The following is a 20,214-nucleotide window of genomic DNA, read 5'->3' on the forward strand; positions in this document are numbered from 1 at the left end:
AAAACTCAGCATCATTATGGATGTAAAGGTACAATTTGTTAGTGTGTTAGGATCAGGGGTCGGGAACCTACCGCTCACTCTTGCCATTTAATCGGGCCCTTCGTGCGTTTAAAAAAACAAAACCTCAGAGGAACTGTTAAAAAAAAACATCCCCAAAACATTTAATAATAAATGAGATTTGAAAATTTAGTATGGATCTGAGAGGGCTATAAAAATGGAAAGTAGTATTCCACTAAATTTGGTTATGACCAGTGAGGGCCATGAATACGACATTGCTTCGGTTATACGCTGTGAAGAGAGAGTAAAAGAAAGTCTTTCATTTTACGTCACAGTTATATTTAAAAAAAAACACTCAACTGTCAACCAGCGCTACTTACTGCGGACTTTACGTTCAATATTTTTAGTCTCCAGAGAAGCTAAGCGCGTTCGTGACGAGAAGGCCCACTCTGAGGTGAAACTTTAGTGGATTGCCCCCCTTAAAATACATGACAGAAGGCTGCCTTGAAACATCTGTGCATATAGCATCCAACTGGGTCAAAACACCCAATGGATGAGTCGCGTGGCACTTTACGTTTACAAACCCGAAAGCGTAATTGCCGTGAGAGACGCTTGACTGTCATCCATCGGTGTCGGGATGCTACAAAATGCAGATCAATACGAGCGGTCCTACATGGCCTAACAATGACCGGTTAGGGGGATTGCCGGGTAATGACTTTGCCCTCAATAGCCAACAGCGTCCTACATCTGGATGTGGATCAGAAAACACACTGGCTTGGACACATGCACGCAAATGAAGGGAATTGAAGCAAACCGGGGTCAATGTCGCTATTGACACATGCATCAGTCGGTTTGGGAGTAGAAATGGGAGCAGGTGCAACTCATCGTGGGTATGCACAATTTTAAAAATAAAAACATAAAAATGCTTTAAATGCATGCGCAGTAATAAAGCACGTGTAAAGCTCTCGCGGTGAAAATAAGTCTGTTTTTCGAAACACAACTCAAATATGTTCATAAAGAGGCTGTAAAAGGGGAGAGTCTACTCGACAAGTCAAATGTTGCGCAGGAGAGAGTCGTAGCACACTCGAAAGTGGCATTCCTACATTTTGTTATGAACGCAGTAACCGCTGAGCGGTAGCATACTGTTATCCATTCGACGTACGCACGTTATGCAAACAAACTCAAATATTTGCACGCCACACATCGACTGATGTATTCCGGGGGACGAAACGGAAGGCATTTGTCATGCCAAAAACAGTACATTCAAATGTGGCATCTCGATTTCCTCTCGTGTTGACATTTGAGTCACCTCAAACCACTCGACTGCCCTCGTCTTTGCGGCCGAATTTACTACAACGTCACGGGCTCCAATTATCGGACACAAAAGGGTAGTTTCCAGAATTGCTATTTGACAGAATGTTTACCTATAAACGGTGAATTCCGTGGTTTCGAGCGGACCCTCCGGAGCTGCCAGGCCCGGATGCCCTCCTCCGCTGTATCCGCCCACAGAAGTCGAGCGAAAAACACAACAAGCGCTCGGTTCCGATTCCGAGCTTTCTGCTCAAGAAATGAACCGGCGTCCTCGGAAACTAAAACAGAGAGACGAGGCGAAGGGCGACGCAGCGAACCCCTCCAAAACGCTTTTTTTTGGGGGGGGGGTGTGGGGTGGTGGGGAGGCTGCAAATCCTGATTAAAGCGTCCAGAGAAGGAGCTCTCCGGTCTACGCGCTGAGGGGACGGGAGGGGTGCTACCAAGCTGGCTGATGTCAAGTTACACAGGACGGCAAAGCAACTTCCTGTTTCAGTCAAGAAAAATAAAAGCACGACAGTATCCGGTTAGTGGAAGTCGACTTTCACCCCGCACTGCAATTACAAACACACCAAAAAAAGAATTATTCAGTAATATTAAATATACAGACCGATGCGTTTGTTGTTTTTACTTTTGCTGGAAATGATGTCCGTTTCTAAATATGATTGAACATCATTGTGTTCTTTTATTGAGTCAAATTCACATCACATAAAAATCTCTGCAACCCAAACAAAAATTAGTGTACTGTCAAAATGTACTTTCTCAGTGGGAAATCCGGCCTTTTTAATTGAACATTATCAGCTATTATTGTTACATTGTTCTGCCTGTACGTCATTGACCATGACGCGATATATTACTGTTAGTAAACAAAAATTCTAATTTACACTTAAATGTCACTGTACAATTTCCACCGACACACCTGACCATCTCTCACGGAATGCAGTGTAATTCCACATAACGAACACATTTTTAAAATCCTACGTAAGCAAAAACAGAGCGGCTTCGGTTTTTTTGTTAAGAGGGCGCCCTCTGCTGGAAAGAAAATGGAAGCGCTGTAGCTCTTTGGTCCAATTCCGTGAAAATACAAATGTTACGATGGAAAGAATGATATTGATATTGCCGCAGAGACATTTCACATTGTTATTATTTAATCGGAAAGGTCACACACGACAGTCCCACCCACCCCTCCTTGACTGTGAAAAAAAAAAAAAAAAAAAAAAAAACGAGGTCTGTTATTTTGCTCTTTGAACTTAATGTTGTCCGACAAGAGCGCCTTATAACCGACAGGACAATGTCTCGGGCTGCGGAGAGGCTCCGGCTGACGATCGGTCATCTCGATCGCTCGCCCGCGGTGGTCGTATCCTCTTTCATTCGTTAGCCCTTTGCCAAGGCGAGCCGCATTTGTATATGTAGCCGAAAGAGGTGCATCGAGCCGCGGGTTTGGCTGGCAACACAGGCCGGGGCCCCACCGGAGACAACAGGCAGCCTGCGTGACCGTTGAACGATTTACGGTATTTTTAAAGCGATATTTTAACTGTTATATTGAATCACGACTGCATGTAATAGTTATGCACTTAGTTACTCAACGCTCGACTGCAATGTCGGTTTGTGTGCGGGTTTATGTTTAAATGTTTTCAATCTACGCTGATATATTCGATATAAACACCTGGTGCAATGTTCTAAAATAACGGACAAACTTTTCTTTCTTTTTTTTTTTTTTTATTGTTGTGCGTTGCGTTGAAATCATTTGCCCGCAAAAGTTGCACGATGGGAAAAAATACCGAAAATTCGTGCACTGATTCAAAAAACAAACAAACACACACACAAAATAAAGTTAATCGAATGACAAGCTAAGTTGTCTGAAAAGCAGATGTCTCAAAATGTGACTCATTTCAATATCGAGATTATTTGTCTGCTTTCATCCTTGACTGAGCTCCTCCAGGCAGCACCGACGTCTGCTCAAACTTCCACCCTTTACACTCGCCAACTAAGGTAAGGATGATGACGCAACCTTTTGGTTGAGTTCGGCGGCCATTTCACACAGTTACACAATCACTTTATGATTGCCCCTTTGGCGCAGGTTCATACATAATTCCTACATCCTCTTGTGCTTTTGTTTTGCCTCTGATGGTGTTCAGGTTCAGAAAACAATAACAAAAGATGACCTGTTGTAGGCTTGGTGGACTTTTTAAAGAGCACTGGACCTAATACAAAAAATGTGACCCGATACAAAATAATGTTCACATTTGATTAGATTGTTCATGTTATTTTATATTCTGCCTACATTATTGACTTAAATGACACTAATAGCGACGGCTCTCATTTTTGCACAATTGCAACAAATAGTTAAATTGGCAAGCATCGCTTAGTATGATGACCGGGGCAGAAACGTTTCGTTTGAGGTTTGTCACTGGATCTCATTATTTGGACACTTTTTACACCGAATAAAAAGATGACAGCCGATTGACTCGTTTTCCGACTCGTTGTCAGATACACGCTCCCTAATGACCTATTGACGCCAGAAGAGAGGCTCCTCTATGAGCAAAACGGATTCCTTGTTGTCAGGAATCTGGTGGCCGATGAGGACGTCGACTTGTTCAGGTGACAAATTGTGTAACTTGAATGTACGAAATCAAACTGACGCACGATCGGTTACCCTCGCGCTTCCGAATTGTCCGCAGAAAGGAGTTTGAACGCATTTGTCAACAGAAAGTCATCGTTCCCGGTCTGATAGTGATGAGAGACGTCGCCGTCGCGAAGTCCGACTTTGTTCCGGATCAGAAAGCCGTCACCAAACTCCAAGACTTCCAGGAGGATCCTGAACTCTTCCGGTACTGCGCCTTAGCGCAGGTACGAAACCCGTTCTTGGAACACCTTACCCCTGACAGTCACCGGGAACTAAAAGCTGACCTTCTGCCTCGTCAGATCCTGAAGTATGTGGAGTGTTTCACTGGACCGAACATTATGGCGATGCACACCATGCTCATCAACAAGCCTCCCGACGCAGGTGTCAGGATGCGCCCGAATCGGCAACCGCAATGGAGGCGTGTTAAAAACGCTCAAACGGTGGGTGTGCGTTTGCAGGAAAGAAAACGTCCCGCCACCCGATGCATCAGGATCTGCATTACTTCCCGTTCCGGCCGGTTGACCGGATCGTCTGCGCCTGGACGGCGCTGGAGCGGGTGAACAGGCAGAACGGCTGCCTGGTGGTCCTGCCGGGAACGCACACGGGCGCGCTCCAGGAGCACGACTACCCAAAGTGGGAGGTAAGGACGCAGAGGGGAGGCAAGAAAGCAGGGAGGAAGGATGGAAGGTAAGTAAAGTAGGATGATGCAAGGAAGGAATCGAGGATGTAATAATGAAAAGGAAGGCAAGGAAAGACTGGACCGTAAGGATGGACGGAAGGAAAGAAAGGGAGGGGGGAAGGAATGATACCGGGAAGGATGACTGAAAGGAGGAAGGAAACTAGGATGATGTGAAAGGGAAAGAACAAAAGAATGGAGGGGGAAAGGATGGAAGGCATGAAGTATTGATGGCGGCAAGGGACGAAAAGAAGGAAACTAGGATGGTATCAAAGGAAAGATGGGCCCAAGGAAATGTGAAGGAAAAAGGGGAGGGAGAAAGGATGAAAAGATGGATGAAAGTAGAACGTAAGAATGGATGGTGGGAAGGTACACAAGGATGGTTTGAAAAGGAGGGAGGGAGGGAGGGAGGAGGATAGGCGACAAGGACGGTAGGACAGCGAGGAGTGAACAAAGAGGCCCGCTGCTGCTTTTAGTCCTCCCGGTCAAAAGACACAATCTCACAACTGCGCTTTAATCCACAACATTGACCTCGAAACCCTAATTTCAAAACCTAACCCTGGCTAAAACCCCTATTTCCAAACCCTAAAGCTAGCTTGAAGCCTAACTTTGAATTCCCTAATTCACCGTCTACTCAGGGTGGGGTGAACAAGATGTACCACGGAGTGCGCGACTACAACCCGGAACACCCCAGGGTGCACCTGGAGATGGAGAAGGGGGACACCGTCTTCTTCCACCCGTTGCTCATCCACGGCTCGGGAATGAATCGGACGCAAGGATTCCGGAAGGTACTGCTCCACCCGGAATACGTTCGCTCTCGTGCAAAGCTCTTTCGCTGTTTCGTAAAAATACAAAGAATAAATAATAATAATCTTGAGTCCGTGTTCTTTTTGACTGTCGTATTCAACCTGTGGACCAAACTGAAACCCGTAGCAGACCGGTTTTGGCCCACGGGCCACATGTAAGACACCCCTGCCCTTAAAGTACATGCTCCCATTTTTTCAGGCTATCTCCTGCCACTATGCCAGTTCCGACTGCTACTATATCGACGTGAAGGGAACCACGCAGGAAAACATTGAGAATGAGGTCAAGGAGCTCACATCCAAGAAGCACCCCGAGGCTACCGATATCACCTTCCAGGTAATTTCATTTCTGTTAATAGCACGGAGGCCAAAGGGAAGCACAGAATCGGGGGCTACCGTAGGTGCGTGCGACGTACAAAAGGATTGGGAAACGAAACAGAAAATCATAGAAAATATACAGTTGCTTGACTCTAAAGTAAAACCAATGTGACAGAGAAACAGTTGCAGCGGTCGTGAAAAAAAGCTCATAATAATGCATTTTGAACATTTTATTATTCAATGTTTTATTTTTGTATCTGTTTGTATTTAATTTTGGAAAAGGACTGTAAATATTACTCACATTCATTTCAAAGAATTAAATTCAAATTGTTTACTTTCTGAGACACGTAGGCAAGAGGATTGATTTGCGGCTAGGATAATTTGTGTAAATATGACATCACTTTTTCAAAGACAACTCTTTTGCCCCCCCCCCCCCGCAGGACACGTGGGCTTTCCGAGGCCGCCTGGTGCGGGGAGAGAGACGCGCACTCTAAGACGAGCTACGGAAGACGACTGAGGAAAATTGTGATTGTGTAACAATAGGTCGTGTTCGCTTTAATCGCAGAGCTAACGATTGAGGATCATTTATTGAATTTTTGGAACTTACTTTACTTGTGAAATATGTTCTGCGGGTCATTTAGATGTCTTGATAGTTTCAGAGTACAGTGTCAGATTTATCTGCACTGACACACAGCACAGTTTGTGGTTTGCTTCGTTTTTGTCGCCTTTCCAGCACAAAAGCACAGTTAAGCATTACCGTTATGCACTTGATCCGAACAGACGGCTTTTTAAAACGATGGCCTGCGGCGTGTTGATTCTGGAAAAAAAATGAGAATGTGCGCGAGTGGAAAAATATAGTACTTGAAATCAAGACTCGTCATTAATCTGCTTTACAGATGGACTTGAGGGTCACCTTTCATGTGATGAATGTATACATGTTTTTACAATAATTCATTAGAATGTTTTAATAATAAACTATAGAATTGCTGCTGAAATCATTTGTATGAAATGTTGACATCTCTGCAAACGTATCACACAAGGAAACAATGCAGCAAAAAAGGTCTGCATTGTTTAATTTTGACATCATTCATACCTGAAACAATAATGAGAGGGTCCGAGACAAGATATTCACATACGCGCGCTGCTTGTGAGGGGAATTCGAGATACCCGAGCAGCGAAGAGCTGTTCCGTTGAGCATCTGTTATTAGCTATAATAGTCGCCGATAGGCCCCACGTGCACGTCATTCCTCATTCATGTCAACTCGCGTGCAAATATTGCGGACGGTAGACGAGTACAACAAAGGAATGTTGCTCCAACACTTTGCAGTTTGGTAACGTTACCGTTACACTGTATTATACGCTACTGTCAAAAAGTAGCATATATTCAGCTTTAGGGTGACATTTTAGTATGAACCTAAAATGCACTTTAACCTTTGCAGGTGAACTTAACATGACTTTGCCCTTACATTTTGAATGCACGTCCAACTGTTCAGTGTTTCAGTACTCTGACAATCATCCTAAAATGTCACCCGAAAACTAAAGTTTTGTTAGCAGTGTATATTTTATATCTGATACAGAGTAATGGTAACATGATGTGTGGGGATGTAACTTTTGAATGTATCCTGTGCTGTTTTTTAAAATCTTTTTATTTTATTTTAGTGTATATGCAGAGATGTTCTTTTTTTTTTTTTTTTCTTGTTTAGTTATTGCCAAAATAGATTTTAAGAAGAAGGAAAAAAATCCAAAAGTATCGACTTATTCTGTAATATTAGTAAGAATTCCTTGCATGCGTACATTTAGATTATGTAATCATCTACCTCCAAAAATATGAGGTGACTTTACATTGTATCCAGCCTGGTCCTTTGGAAGAACTACCGGTCCCTGCTCACCAAGACTTCCTCTCCTCCCACTTTCTTCCTCCCGCCCCTCGTCCGCCCTTCTTACTTTTCTCTGCACGTCGCCCGTTCGGAGCAAAGTGCTCCCAAGTTCTGTCGGCGGTCTGAGCTCGCTCTCCGAGATGTCCCGAAGTCCGGTCATCGCTGTGGCTTGCCTCGCCACCCTCCTCGTCCTCACTTGTGAGTACCCTCTGCGAGCGGGTTGTCTGTCGGTGGGTGCACGAGATCGTTTGAGGATTCGAAGCAGATGTCATGAAATGTGCAAGGCGGAAACAATTCTTACCTGCCAGATGTCTTCCTGCATTTCAGACTTGACATAAATATAGGGACACTGTATTTATAAGCATTGAGTATATCTTGTAAGGCTCAGTTTCCCTCATAATCAAAATCGCAAATTCTGCACTGCAGTGGTCAACTCGAGAAACACTTTTCTAGCTGTTACGACATTTTCTATACTACTTTCCTAAACCCTGGAAACACCAACAAGTGCCTTTGCAGCTTATTTTTTGCAAGGGGATGAACACAGCAGACGCACAGAATGCAGTATACAAGGTCTTCTGACAAACAGCAGCTGCTTCCCCACATATACAGACATTATTATCTCATCACGTGCAGAAGCCTGTTCCGGTAAATTTCCAATCTAACAATAAATATTCCAAATGTTTTTTCCACATCGGACCAAAACAGTTTCAATTATCTAATGCGGTTTTCCCCAACTTGTGGTGAGCGAAGTTCATTATTCTGCCTGTCACTATACATTGCTGGCATAGACAGAGTAGATGAAGAAAACAAATACATTCATTGTAGTAAATAACTCATTTCTTTTTTAGTTTCCGGTGTCGGCGAAAGTGCGGACGACCCAAAACCAGCGGATGTCAAAGGTGATACTCGCGAAATGCAACACAGAAAAAGTCCCCGCAACTTTTCTCTAACCTTGAACTGCTGAACTCTGACCCTCAAGCGGAAGCGCGGCCTGTTTTCATGCCCGAGGCGGACGCCGACAACTTTTTCAAACGCCGCAGTCGCCGCTCGGTGAGATACTACGAGCAGCTAGGTGAGTTGTCCGTTGGGGACACTGAGTAGAAATAGGGAAAGCAAAATATTAATCATCTCAGACGTATCGGATGGAAGCCCTTGGAGAACGGTGGTACTGTTGGCTCGAGCGTATTAGGACAGAGAGGATGATATGAGACGCGTGGCCCGCAACAGCTGGGATGGCTGCTAAGTCGATCAGGTGTTGTTTCATCCAGCAGAAGCATCACACACGCCGGCCTAAAGAAGGAGTCACGGGATAGTGTGGAGCGCTGTACCTCGAATAACGCGGTAACGTACGACACGCTCGGCTGTCATTTGTTTCCAGCTGAGCAGAGAATGCATCGGGCGAACTCGGAGCGTCGGAGGGAGTACAACGAGGAGCGACGCGACGAGTACGAGAACTACGCCGAAGAGGATCGCGACGGTAAAGGTTTTCACCGCGTGGGATTAAATCTTCTTCATACAGAAGAAAATATATCGTTCCAGATTTTCAGACTTTTTCCAAAGACAAACAGCAGTTAGGTACTTCATTGACTTTTAATTGACAATTAAACGCAGCAGTCGAGCGCAACAAATAGGGATTGTTGAAAAATAATCACACTTCAGAGTAAATATTCGTACTGTTATTGTTGGATGTATCCTCTGTCCATAGGGCCACAAGGGTACACTGGCACAATCTAATGAGACCTAATACATGAGTTGTATTTTTTCAATTTGCCTTCACAATATTACATCCCATGTAGCTTAAATATTGTTTAAAAATGGATAAAAGCTCATCACAGCCATTGAATTCAAATATCCATGTTAACGTGGAGGACTGGCAGTGAATGACCTTTTAATACAAAATTGTATTATTTACAAGTTTTCCTTCTTTAAGTAATGCTGATATCACACGGTATTAGCGTGAGTTTTTTTCAATTATATTTTCGCTACGTTTGACTAATTTTAATGTGTTTTCCCCTTGAACTCCACAGAGCAACGGGAAAGAACGAGGGAGAAAAACGAGCAAGTTCGAGAGTACAACTACGATGGGCGTTACCCTCGATACCACTGGTTTCACTGAGCATGTTCACAGCGCAAGCGAACCATATCTTTGAATATAGCTTGAAATGTCCTAAAAACACTCAACAGGACACTGAGCATTTATTTTCTGCAGTGTATTACTGTATTTTTTTTACATTGTACACTTTCAAAAAATAAAGGGAACACTCTGTAAAACATTCTCGTTTTAACTGCTTTTTCCGTGCACAAACGGGTTTAATAAAAGGTTACCGTTACTGTTAGCCGGAGGCGTTACTAACAACTACTTAACTACTTCTTTATACGCAATTGATTTTCTGAGAGGGAAAGCGGCGGCTTCAATTGACTTCTACGTATTGGCAGTGTGACAAAGATAGTTTGCGCCACTGATGCATTTAACACACGACGGCGCTGCCTGGAATTTGGAGTATTCCAATGGAATAATAGCAAAGACGAGGTGAGCTGCACAAGTCATCAGGCTGAAATCATTTCCAGAGTGGAAAAGTAGAAGGAGAAATGCCAAAAAGCGCTCTGTAATTGCTAGGAGCTGATGTTGTCCTATTAAAAAGTACAGCGATACCACCTGAGACTTGGAGGTTGGCGTGAGCCCCAAAACCTGGAGAGGATTATAGAGGGGTTTTTTTTGTCTTCGTACAGGAGACAAGAATCACATTTAACGTACTTTTCGAAGGAAAATACCCAAACTGAAAGATGAAACCGTTTCTAATGCATTACCAAGTTGAGATGTTCTTCCAGATCTTTTCAAGTACACACGCATCTATTGTCTCTGTGAAGCTCTTGGATATTTAATAACAAGCATTCTCTGAGGCCGGCTGCTTAATTGTTTGTCTCTGTTTTTCACAAAGTCACTTACAAGTATTTCCTTCTGGGTTTCTGGGGCCCAGACAAAACAATATTCACAGGCAACAACCCAAAACTGAAATAATCTCGAGGACTTTCAAAATTCTTGTCATATTCTAGAGTGGATACAACTCAGTGATATTATTTCAAATATGGACATATACAATGATGTGTCATGAATGTATCAATCGTTACTTTAATTTATCCCAAATTTTATAAACTGTTACTGCGTGTTGTGCTCCATGATCAGTTACTGAACTTCATTAAAATTCCTTACAAAATTAAAAAAAAGGACATTAACGGTAAAAGAGTCAAACTCAAATTGTTCTACTTCAGACTGCTGAGGAACCTTCCGTGCTCCTCCCCTCGCGGCTCGAGAAGCTCACCGGCGATCTTTGGTCCCGTTTTCTCCTGTGGGAGATAAGAAGAAATTTCATCCCTGCGTCCTCCCAAGTGCAGATGGAAGGAAAAAGAAAGATCACTGACACAATCTAAAGACCTCCAAAACGAGAGCTAACTAAGATAATCATGCTGATTTCAGATTGACTCTGTCTTAGCGTTATCATCTTTTTAAAGCCGGGATTGCCGACGCAGGTCTTGTATAGGATATCTTTACATAATGACGTGCTTATATGAACCAGGAAAAACTTTTACCTTCAGCATTCCGTCACGCTCCCATTTAAACAGACCGCAATTACTGGAAACGTAAGAAAAATGGAAAGTCACATTGCAAATACAGGACATTATTTGTACTTCATAAACAATAAGGCATAAAACATATTTTTAAAGCACCCGAGTACAAATAAAATGAAATTATTTCTGTTCTCAAAAATCCAATTTCTGATTTTAACACTTTTTTCCCCCAATTCTCTCCCCCTCCATAGCGTGTGTGCACTCAAGCCTGACAACGAGGCACTCTAAAGTGTTTACGCCGGCGCACTGTCTGATGAGAATGACGGCGCTTAAGTTCGTATATAGTGGGGAGGGGGGGGACTCATGGCAAGTGGGTCACCGGTCGCCTTTTTAGCCACCCCCCCCAAAAATTCAGGAAAACCATAATCGTGAAAAACAGTTAATGCCATGTCACCACAAATGAGGACTACATATTCTGTTTTCGGCAATTATCATCAAACACGTAAAATCTATTGAGAAACATATCTCTGAATTCCCTTTGCATGGTATTAAAAAAAAAATAAAAAATAAAAAGTCGAATTAATCGGTAAAGTCCATTAATAGACAAATGCCGTTAGCTGCGGCTACAAGCGACTTCCTACCTGCAGTGCTTGTGCGGCAGTCTGTCGAGCGCGACGGCTCTCTGTCCGCACGGACACTTGAAGAAACGTTTGATGGCGTCGTGCCAGCGCAGCGCGTGATTCTCCTCCACGCAGCGATCCGCCGGCTTAAAATAGGTGTAGTTACACTAGAAGGGAAGGGAAACCAGCACGCAATGTGTAAACCTTGGCCAGGGCAGGAAGACGTCGGTGTGCTTCTTAGGTATTTGTTCATTCATCCCACATCGAGGTAACGGAAATGACCTTTTTACAGGAAACGGCACGACACTTCATCTCTCGGATGCTCTTCATTTTCTCCTCCATCTGCTCCTTCTTCACCAGAGGGTCAAAGTATTGCTCCTGCAGCTGATACTCAGCCTGGGAGAGACAGCAAAAACTGGAGAATTACATTTCTGGAAAGATTTCGTGCCAATGCCAACACTGAACTGAAATGTGGCGGAATTAATTGAATGGCTGAAAGGAAATGCAGAATGGGAGACTTGAAGTCGGGGTGGTTTGAATCGCTAAGAAATGTAGAAGGAGGTAAATATGTAAAATATCGTACATTCGTATTGAGGAAATGTGGGAAGTTTGGGAGCGTGATAAGTAGTTACATTTGTGTCCTAAACAAGCTGAATTTCAACAGTTCACTTTGAAATTCAAACGGTTAGAATCTGTCAAGAAATACTTCAAACGTCCGCATTCTTTTGGGAGTGTTGTCACGGAAAATGTGGAATCATTAAAATGTGAGCATTCCCCAGATGTCCCGAATTTGCTGAACAGTTTCAAGTTGGGAGGTGAAAAATGAGGATGTTTTTATTGAATGTCTGAATGTCTGTTTTTTCTTTTTTTAATGTAAAAAATATGGACTTGTGGGCATACTAGGAATGGTTTGAATCAGTTGAGAAATGTACAAACAAACGCTTGTGGATGTGTTTGAGCGTGCCGTACCGCCTGTAGGATGGCTCCGTGGAGAGATTTTGCGTTGAGGATCTTTTGAAACTCCTCAGACTGAATGTAGCTGAGTTCATCTCGCTTCCTCTTCTCAGCTGGCTCGAGGTCAGTATCACCGAACTCAGCTGCACGGGACAATCAAAGCACGGGTGTTACGAAACACAAACAGCGTACGGTATAATACAGTGTTCCCCCGATACATCCAGTTCGTCGTTCGCGGCCCTGCTAAGCGCAGAATATTAAGTGATCGGCCGCAATATGCCAGGCAGCACTGAGGTTCACTTGAAGTGATGCCGCGTAATTAAGAGCAAGAAGCGATGGTCCCCATTTAAACTCCAGAAATAATCGTCAATGCCCAAAAGCAGAGACATATTGAGATACAGCTATATATATATATATATATATTGAGTATTGTTTTATGCTTTTTGTTTGTGTTTCTGCTTATTATGTGTTAAATAGCAGTTGTTTGAAAATGTAGAATTACTGTAACATCTTTGCAAATTTACATTCGCCCCTCTATGAAGTTTCACTTTATATGTTAGCATTAAGCTAGATGAAATTATATGGTTTGGTCGAACATTTGGATGTTTAAATATACAATGTTTAATTGTCTTTGGTTGTACGTGTCAGTTTTACAGTAAACTTCAACCAGTAGTGACAAATAAACAGCTTGAAGCAAGGACGATTTGCACTTTATTTGGAGAATGAAAAAAGTGAAAACAGGCACCAAGGCTTTAAAAAGTCTGTTTTAATAAGTTGAAATGGGTTTTAATCAGTTTAAAGTGTGTGGTAGGGGTTTTATCTATGGTTTCTCTACATCGTCGATTTTCAAGAATGAACTTATCCCTCACAATAAACACTGTCGTGTAATTAATGGCACATGGGTACCAGTTATAATGATGTATCTAATTTTTTAAATGTATGCTTATTTTCTATGAATGTAATGCAATTTTAACAGAAAATGCAGTTTTGAAAATACTAATGAAAAAAAATCATTTTTATCCTAATTGAATCGGAGGTTGACTGTATTGTATTAATGGTGCATTTGTTCCATTTTTCATGTCAATTAAAAAAACTATCTTTTTTTGGAAACAAAAAAATCACAGTTGGCACGTGAGTACCACTTAAATTTAATTACAAAAAATGAAATTTGACTTTTGTTTTAAAATCATTTTCAAATGTAAAAAATAAACAGTGTAATCAAATATATAACAGGGGTTTGTTGTCGTGCAATAATGGCGTGTGGGTACCATCGGGTGAGGTGAGACTCTTCTCCACACGGGCGCTGATCTCGCTGCTGCTCGTCCTCTTCCTCTTGACCGCGTTGGGGTCTTCCTTCTCCAGCGCCATCCCCTTCGCTCTCAGTTTCTTCAGAGCCGCCAGCTTGGTGGCTGAGAGGCTCGGAGCGTCGGCGGCCGGCGTGGGAGGCGGGCCGGCGTCGAAAAAGAGGACGTCCTCGCCCTTTGAGAAGCCTCTGCCTAGCGTGGGGGTTTGCGGCGTCGCGGGGCTTTGAGTGGTCTTCGGGACCCCGGGAGCTGCTTTCGGGGACGTCACTAAAGAGGACGTGGTTGACTTCGGCGCCGTACCCTCCTGGATGCCCACCGCCCTACGTCGGCGGTTCAGCAGGAACTCCCTCTGCTTCTGTTTCTGCTGCTTGAGAAGGTCTGTAGCTGAGACGGACTTAACTGGAGCTCCTTCAAGGTCTTTGGAGATGAAGGACAGGAAAAAAACTGAGCGGACTGAGCCCACCGGTTCGGGCCGGACAAATTTGTCTGGGTTGCGTACCTGCTGCGTGTCCCTGCGTCAGGTGCTTCTTGAGCTGCAGCGCTCCCGGTGACGGCACTGACATCAAGCTCTTGAATTCATTTGAACAATTTGAAACTTCACCAGACTTCATGGCTACAAGAAACAAACAACTTTTTTTTTTTACAAATGTGGCCACAGTCCGTGTACAGAGTTTTTAAAATAGCGGCTGTCGATTGTAAGCATTGCTGAAGCTGCGGCCGGTCTTACCGAGCATTTTGGCCTCGAGGATGTGACGAGCGGAACCTTTCACAAAGAGCTTGTCCAGGGTTGTCTGTCCCGTTTTTTTCGGTCCGGATGCAGATCTGCGACACATACGGAATTTATGATGAAAATATCTTTAAATATAACTTCAGGGCATTGGCCGTCGTTCAGACTCACAGTGACGCCGCGCAGGCGGCAGACGAGACGCCGCCGTAGTGGAAGCCTTCCTGACAGATGCGCTCCCTGAGGCTGACGCCCTTCACTTTGTTGGGCGCCTTTCCGGAGAACGACGACTGCAACTCGGACCTCTTCGAGCTCATCTTCTTGTACTGCGCCTTGATGTGATACTGGCAGTACTGACACTCATACTGGACACAGAAAAGAAGGACGCACACGCATGCATTATTAGCGCAGGCGCGGGCAAACTTTTGTGCTCAAATATAACAGGAACAGTATATGCTCAGTGGGCCGGATTAAAGACGAGAACGGGCTACGCCTTTCCCACCTCTCCATTAGCTACGAGACTGTCGGCAGCTTTTCGCATATTGGTGAAAGGGCCGCTTATTTGTTACCATGTTAACGAGCTGAGAGCAGGGGTCTCCGTTTTTCTTCATGGCTTTGCAGGTGCCGTAATCTTGAGCGTCACCCATCAGCAACACCTTCTGTGGGTGATCCACTGTCAGGCTGACCTTCACGTGTGATAATACACAAGATTTTACATTCCAAACCATTATAAGGACAATTGCCGACAATGTCAACCACCGATGGACTGCCGGAATAAGAATAATCATTTGGTACGTAGGTGAGCAGGGACACGACAAGACTGCTTTACGGAAGTGAATGAAGCCTCGGAAGTTCATAAAACTAATGTTACCGTGTTATTCAAAAGTTACGCAAGCTACGGTTTCTGCTTACGCCGTCGTATCCTTCTTTTTGTTTCATGGAGTTGGGGTTGAGGATTCCAATGACGGTGCCCGGCTCGGTCTTCCAGTGATCCTTGTGGACATCGCCGAACAGCAAGAGCGACACGAACACGTCCAGGTTGTGGAGGTCGTTCAACTTCCAGATGCTAAATGTTTTACCCTGCATAGACGGAGCGGTTGCAGTACGAAGGATGTGTAAATATTGAACGCATCGTCGGATCTAATCTCAGGATAGCGGCGGCAAATACTTACATTGCTGCTGCTTTGTGGTGTCGCCTTGCTGACCAGCACGCCGAACGTCACCCAGTCGCTGTCCTCCAGCTTCTCGCGCTGCAGCCGATCCGGGATCTGCGACAGGCGGATCAGGCGGCGGTCAGCCATTTTGCGGTCCATATCGCTGGACGAAACACGTGGCTTTCTGAAACGCACACGAAAAGTCTGATTTTAAAGCTGACGCTTTCCTGTGGAAAAAAAAGAGAGAGGGGAGAGATTTTGAGTGTGTGTATCTACTTGAAGCTTTCCCCACCTCAGCCGCAATCCTGAGTATTTCTCCATTGCCACGTCTTTAGGAAGAGGGTCCGGTTTAGGCCGTCCCGCTGACGACGTCGGGCCGGGTCTGCTCTGGAAGGTCGCAGACGAGCGCTGAGGAGCGGCCGCCTTGCTCGTGCTTTCCGCTGGCAGGAAGGAGCTTCCCATCTTAATCTCCACTAATGGTACTCTGGCTTCTGAAAGAAAAAAATAAGAACAAACCGATAAATGAGCCGCTCAAATGACAGCGTATTTAATGATGTTATTGGTTTACCTGGCGAAGTGTTGGGTTTGGTCTGGTGGGCCACTCTGGGTTTGCGTTTAAAAGAGTCAGCGCTGCTCAGATCGGAGAAAAAGTCAGACGACTCCTGCACCTTCTGCTTTTCTCCTCTGACTGGATTGGACGATGATGTCACTGATATTAAAGCGAGACAGACAGTTATGACAGTCAATCCCTGTTGATTCTCCTTTACCTCACGTGAGGGTATTATAGTAAGCAAGAAGAACGATAAACCACGATATAGCGGAGGAAAACTATTTTATGACATTTTCTATCTACTCCTGTGAATGGTGAAACATTTTTACCAGATTGATTCTTCATCTTCTGTGTCACAGCAGCTGGTTTATCGGGGGTACGCTTGGCGGTGGCCTGGCGAGGAGGCGACGGTTTCAGGGTGGGTGAACTCCCTGACGGTTTCACTGAGGAAGAGGAGCAGGAAGCGCTCCGGCTTGCCTCCAGCTGCTTCTGCAATGCCTGCATTTTCTCCTGCATCCGCCTCAACTCATCTAAATGGAATGAAAGGGGGGAAAAAATAAGTCCGTAAAACATCATCTTGAGGTGTGTCCCGTGAGAAACGACGCAGATACAAAACCTTGTAACTCCGCTTGGGACCTGTTAAGGCTCTCATTGGCTTGGCTTTTGTCTTCTTGATCTTCTTTTTCAATATCATCTACATCTCCAAACAGCTCTGACAACTCATCCTCCGGCTCCGCATCTCGTCCTTCGTCATACTCTTCCTCGCCGTCATTGTCAAAAACGTCCTCCAAGCCATCTACCTGCTGCTGCTCTCTCTCCTCCCCCTCACCATTCTCAGCCATCAGGGCTGTCAAAATGTCCAAATCATCTTCATCTGGACAGAGAGTATATAAATTACATCTACATATAAAATGCAGGGTACGCCCTGAACTGGTCGCCAGCCAATTGCAGGGTACATTTTGACAAATGTTCACAGTCACATCTATGCAAAATTTGGAGTCTTCAATTGACCTAACATGCATCTTTTTGGAATGTGGAGGAAGATGGGAACCTGTAAACTACCCTGTTTGAGGTTGCATCACCTTTAAAAAAAAAAAAAAAAAAAAAAAGCACTTACAATCCATTCCAGACCAGCGTCCACCTGAGTTCAGCAGTCAATCTACAGAAAGACACTTCGGGTAAGTGAAAGTTAACAGTCAGAATAAAATTCACGTTGAGGACAAAGTAGATTTGACACATTTTTACAACCGCAACGTTAAGGCTGCTTTGAATAGATACAACATAGCCGGTAGCCTCCACTTACACACAGACTACATGTACACGAGTCAATAGAAGACAGACAACTCACTACCAAAGAGGCAAATTCACAGCTTGTGTGTCTGCGGCGTTATTCAACGGAATCCAAACGTATTTATTCTCGTTATTTTATAATGATTTGGTCACTAAAACGTACTAATGTGAGCAGTATTTGTAAGTTGAACAAAGTATTTTTGGGCTGCTGTCGTCACCAAAGCGAGGGAGAAAATCCAAACTGGCGCTAAACGAAGGACCCCGCTGTGTTGTCAAAATCACTTTTAGGTGCCTCATAATGTGCTTGATTGAAAAAAAAAAAACTCTCATCCTCGGATTTACTTCTTGCTCATGACTAAAATTCATAATGTATAAAGCAAAACGCGTGTGGTGATGTGGCAAATATCATACTTTTACACAAATAATTAGGCTCCTTTTACTAAAACAGTACGGCAACTATTGTGACACCAAAGTGGGCGGGCGCGATGGAGTGAGGTCCTTAAGAGTACAAAAACAAGAAAAACCCTCACGTTGTGCACTCAAGTTCCTCTGTATTACTTAAAACATTGGAATTAATATCATTTATCTGGGAAGCAGGTGTCCACGAGGAAACAGATGGGTAAGAATTGACTTAATAGAATAGAGAGACGTCTAGCATAATAGCTGTAGTCAATGGATATGGTGAACATGCAATGAAGAGATTGACTTGCTTGGGTTTTCACCTGAATTGAGTTTATTTGAGTGTCATGTAAAGTCTATAGTTGGATAAAGATGGAAAAAGATTGAGAATTATCATGAAACTGCAATTCTGTATTTGTCTTCACAGGATGGAGGAAGTCGACGACGACCCGTTTCTCAGTGTTGTCAAGTGGCAGGATTTGCTGCAGGACTATAGCAAAGACGGGGACTACATCCATGGCTTTGTGACTACCGAGTCAAGCGTAGACAATGTCTTGGAACTGTACAGAAGAGCTACTAAAACCACATTCTGCACCCGCCGCTCCTCATCGCTGCAGTTCGATCCTCTCAAATGCAAGAAGAAGAAGTTCTGCACTCGGTCTTTCGTTTTCTGCAGGACCATCAGCCCCCGCATCGCCGACGAGGGAGTTCCCTTCACGTATGGTGGCATGAAGACACTGCAGTGCCAGTATGGCCCTAAAAGGGAGCATAGAAGAAAGAGTGATATAGAAACAACACATTTTGCAGTTTCTGATGAGAATATGAGAAGCAATTATGAAAACCCGGCAGCCTGTGGACTACAGAAGACGCCCAAAAGAAGGCTTTCCACTGGACTCACCCAAAAGAAAGGATGCCAAGCCAAAATCTCAGTTTGGCACATCTGCAGGTTGCCGGAGTACGCCGTGACCGCCAAGAGGAGTGTGACAATTTGGCAAACCAAAGCCAAAGAGAGGCTGCTGCTGGATTTGGAGGCGGGAAAGGAAGTGACGATCGAGAGCCGGTTTTACATCAGCTTCCCTCTCCGGCGAGCGCACGCCGAACACTCTGCGTGCGGCCGAACGGCTGAAGCCCAGCAGCTCCGCCCGCAGATCATCCGGTGGATCGAGCAGCTCGTCGACGAGGGCGTCACCGGCGCGAGAGACGTGCGGGCGGTCGTCAGGCGCAACGTTCAAACCAAAATGTCAGACGTCGTGGCGCCGTATGAGCGGCACCGTGCGTATGATCCCACGCTCGAGGACATAGCCAATCATGTCTACAAAGCCAAAGTGAAACGGCAAGCCCCCGCATTGGGATTCATTCAAGAACATTCAGTGAATGAGCCGAAAACCGGCGATGACGTCACGTCGCCGACCCTCCTGTTAGTCGACGCGTCGCACGACCCCCCCGGAGACACTCTTCAAACGCAGCCAGTGAGTCAAATGATCCTCATTGTGCGTGAGAATCCGCTCAATCCGTTTATGTCCTACAGGTGACGAGCTACGCGGACGAAGCTGTCCGGAAAGCGAGAACGGAGCTACACGAGGAACTCGACGCCGTGTGGATGTCGTCCAACAACTGCACCGACGTGATCCCGCTGGCTGAGCTCAAGGCTGACATCAAGGCTCTCCACGACCAGTTTGTGGCGAGCTTAACAGAACACGGGCGCAAACCGAAGCGTATAGAGGAAGACGCGTCCGCTATGTCACCGGCAAAGATGGCGAGAGTGGACACCCGTTTGCACACGTACTTAACTCTGGAAGACTAAAACAAAACGACAGGCTTCTAGGGGAGTTGTATTTTTCTTTTGAATTAATTGAATGTAATGGTTTTGGGGTTTTTTTGGGGGGGGGGTGATGGATTAGCTCTGTTATGTTGAGGTAAACCAGCAGCAGTATAGGAAAACAGTACAATGTGGAAAATCTGTTTTTGTTAGAGTTGCTATGTCTCATTAATAACAACGAAGAAAACGTTAGCCGTCGCATCACAAGCTCGCCGGTCCCCCCCCCCA

General features: G+C 44.7%; 5 protein-coding genes across 13 annotated transcripts in view; 3 read left to right on the top strand and 2 right to left on the bottom strand.

The window, feature by feature from the left end:
* Window positions 1-7,807, bottom strand: part of cdk17 (cyclin dependent kinase 17) — a 37,954-nt gene extending 30,147 nt beyond the window's left edge. For 4 of the 5 annotated variants that reach the window (XM_061761244.1, XM_061761243.1, XM_061761245.1 and 1 more), the window contains exon 1: window positions 7,673-7,807. In XM_061761244.1, coding sequence (XP_061617228.1) covers window positions 7,673-7,765 — 93 coding nt within the window. In that variant the 5' untranslated portion in view covers window positions 7,766-7,807. Of the gene's footprint in view, window positions 1-1,421; window positions 1,718-7,672 lie in introns of those variants that run through there. The other variant, XM_061761246.1, reaches the window with a different exon arrangement.
* On the top strand, window positions 2,512-6,715 carry phyh (phytanoyl-CoA 2-hydroxylase). 2 transcript variants are annotated; one of them, XM_061761258.1, is made up of 9 exons: window positions 2,512-2,662; window positions 3,248-3,297; window positions 3,796-3,906; window positions 3,987-4,155; window positions 4,231-4,312; window positions 4,390-4,571; window positions 5,246-5,395; window positions 5,613-5,747; window positions 6,169-6,715. In XM_061761258.1, the coding sequence occupies exons 1-9, from the start codon at window positions 2,597-2,599 to the stop codon at window positions 6,220-6,222; spliced, it is 999 nt and encodes a 332-aa protein (XP_061617242.1). In that variant the 5' UTR covers window positions 2,512-2,596; the 3' UTR covers window positions 6,223-6,715. The 2 variants fall into 2 exon arrangements, with proteins under 2 accessions (XP_061617242.1, XP_061617243.1); XM_061761259.1 differs by lacking the exon at window positions 2,512-2,662 and adding an exon at window positions 2,675-2,816.
* On the top strand, window positions 7,669-9,878 carry ucmaa (upper zone of growth plate and cartilage matrix associated a). Its single transcript, XM_061761265.1, has 5 exons — window positions 7,669-7,803; window positions 8,454-8,504; window positions 8,585-8,677; window positions 8,984-9,082; window positions 9,633-9,878. The coding sequence occupies exons 1-5, from the start codon at window positions 7,746-7,748 to the stop codon at window positions 9,719-9,721; spliced, it is 390 nt and encodes a 129-aa protein (XP_061617249.1). The 5' UTR covers window positions 7,669-7,745; the 3' UTR covers window positions 9,722-9,878.
* mcm10 (minichromosome maintenance 10 replication initiation factor) lies at window positions 9,870-18,039 on the bottom strand. 4 transcript variants are annotated; one of them, XM_061761240.1, is made up of 18 exons: window positions 17,932-18,039; window positions 17,596-17,637; window positions 17,095-17,352; window positions 16,808-17,008; window positions 16,497-16,637; window positions 16,221-16,419; window positions 15,947-16,112; window positions 15,687-15,854; window positions 15,344-15,460; window positions 14,949-15,139; window positions 14,778-14,872; window positions 14,550-14,663; window positions 14,015-14,467; window positions 12,762-12,889; window positions 12,075-12,188; window positions 11,814-11,959; window positions 11,194-11,236; window positions 9,870-10,950 (listed from the first exon to the last, which is right to left on the bottom strand). In XM_061761240.1, the coding sequence occupies exons 2-18, from the start codon at window positions 17,600-17,602 to the stop codon at window positions 10,867-10,869; spliced, it is 2,625 nt and encodes an 874-aa protein (XP_061617224.1). In that variant the 5' UTR covers window positions 17,603-17,637; window positions 17,932-18,039; the 3' UTR covers window positions 9,870-10,866. The 4 variants fall into 4 exon arrangements, with proteins under 4 accessions (XP_061617224.1, XP_061617223.1, XP_061617222.1 ...); XM_061761239.1 differs by having other exon boundaries at window positions 17,830-18,026; XM_061761238.1 differs by having other exon boundaries at window positions 17,827-18,026.
* On the top strand, window positions 12,855-20,214 carry LOC133471597 (uncharacterized). Its single transcript, XM_061761257.1, has 3 exons — window positions 12,855-12,869; window positions 18,595-19,636; window positions 19,696-20,214. The coding sequence occupies exons 2-3, from the start codon at window positions 18,596-18,598 to the stop codon at window positions 19,969-19,971; spliced, it is 1,317 nt and encodes a 438-aa protein (XP_061617241.1). The 5' UTR covers window positions 12,855-12,869; window position 18,595; the 3' UTR covers window positions 19,972-20,214.

This window comes from Phyllopteryx taeniolatus, chromosome 22 (genome assembly GCF_024500385.1).
Source record: "Phyllopteryx taeniolatus isolate TA_2022b chromosome 22, UOR_Ptae_1.2, whole genome shotgun sequence".
Classification (NCBI taxonomy): Eukaryota; Metazoa; Chordata; class Actinopteri; order Syngnathiformes; family Syngnathidae; genus Phyllopteryx; species Phyllopteryx taeniolatus.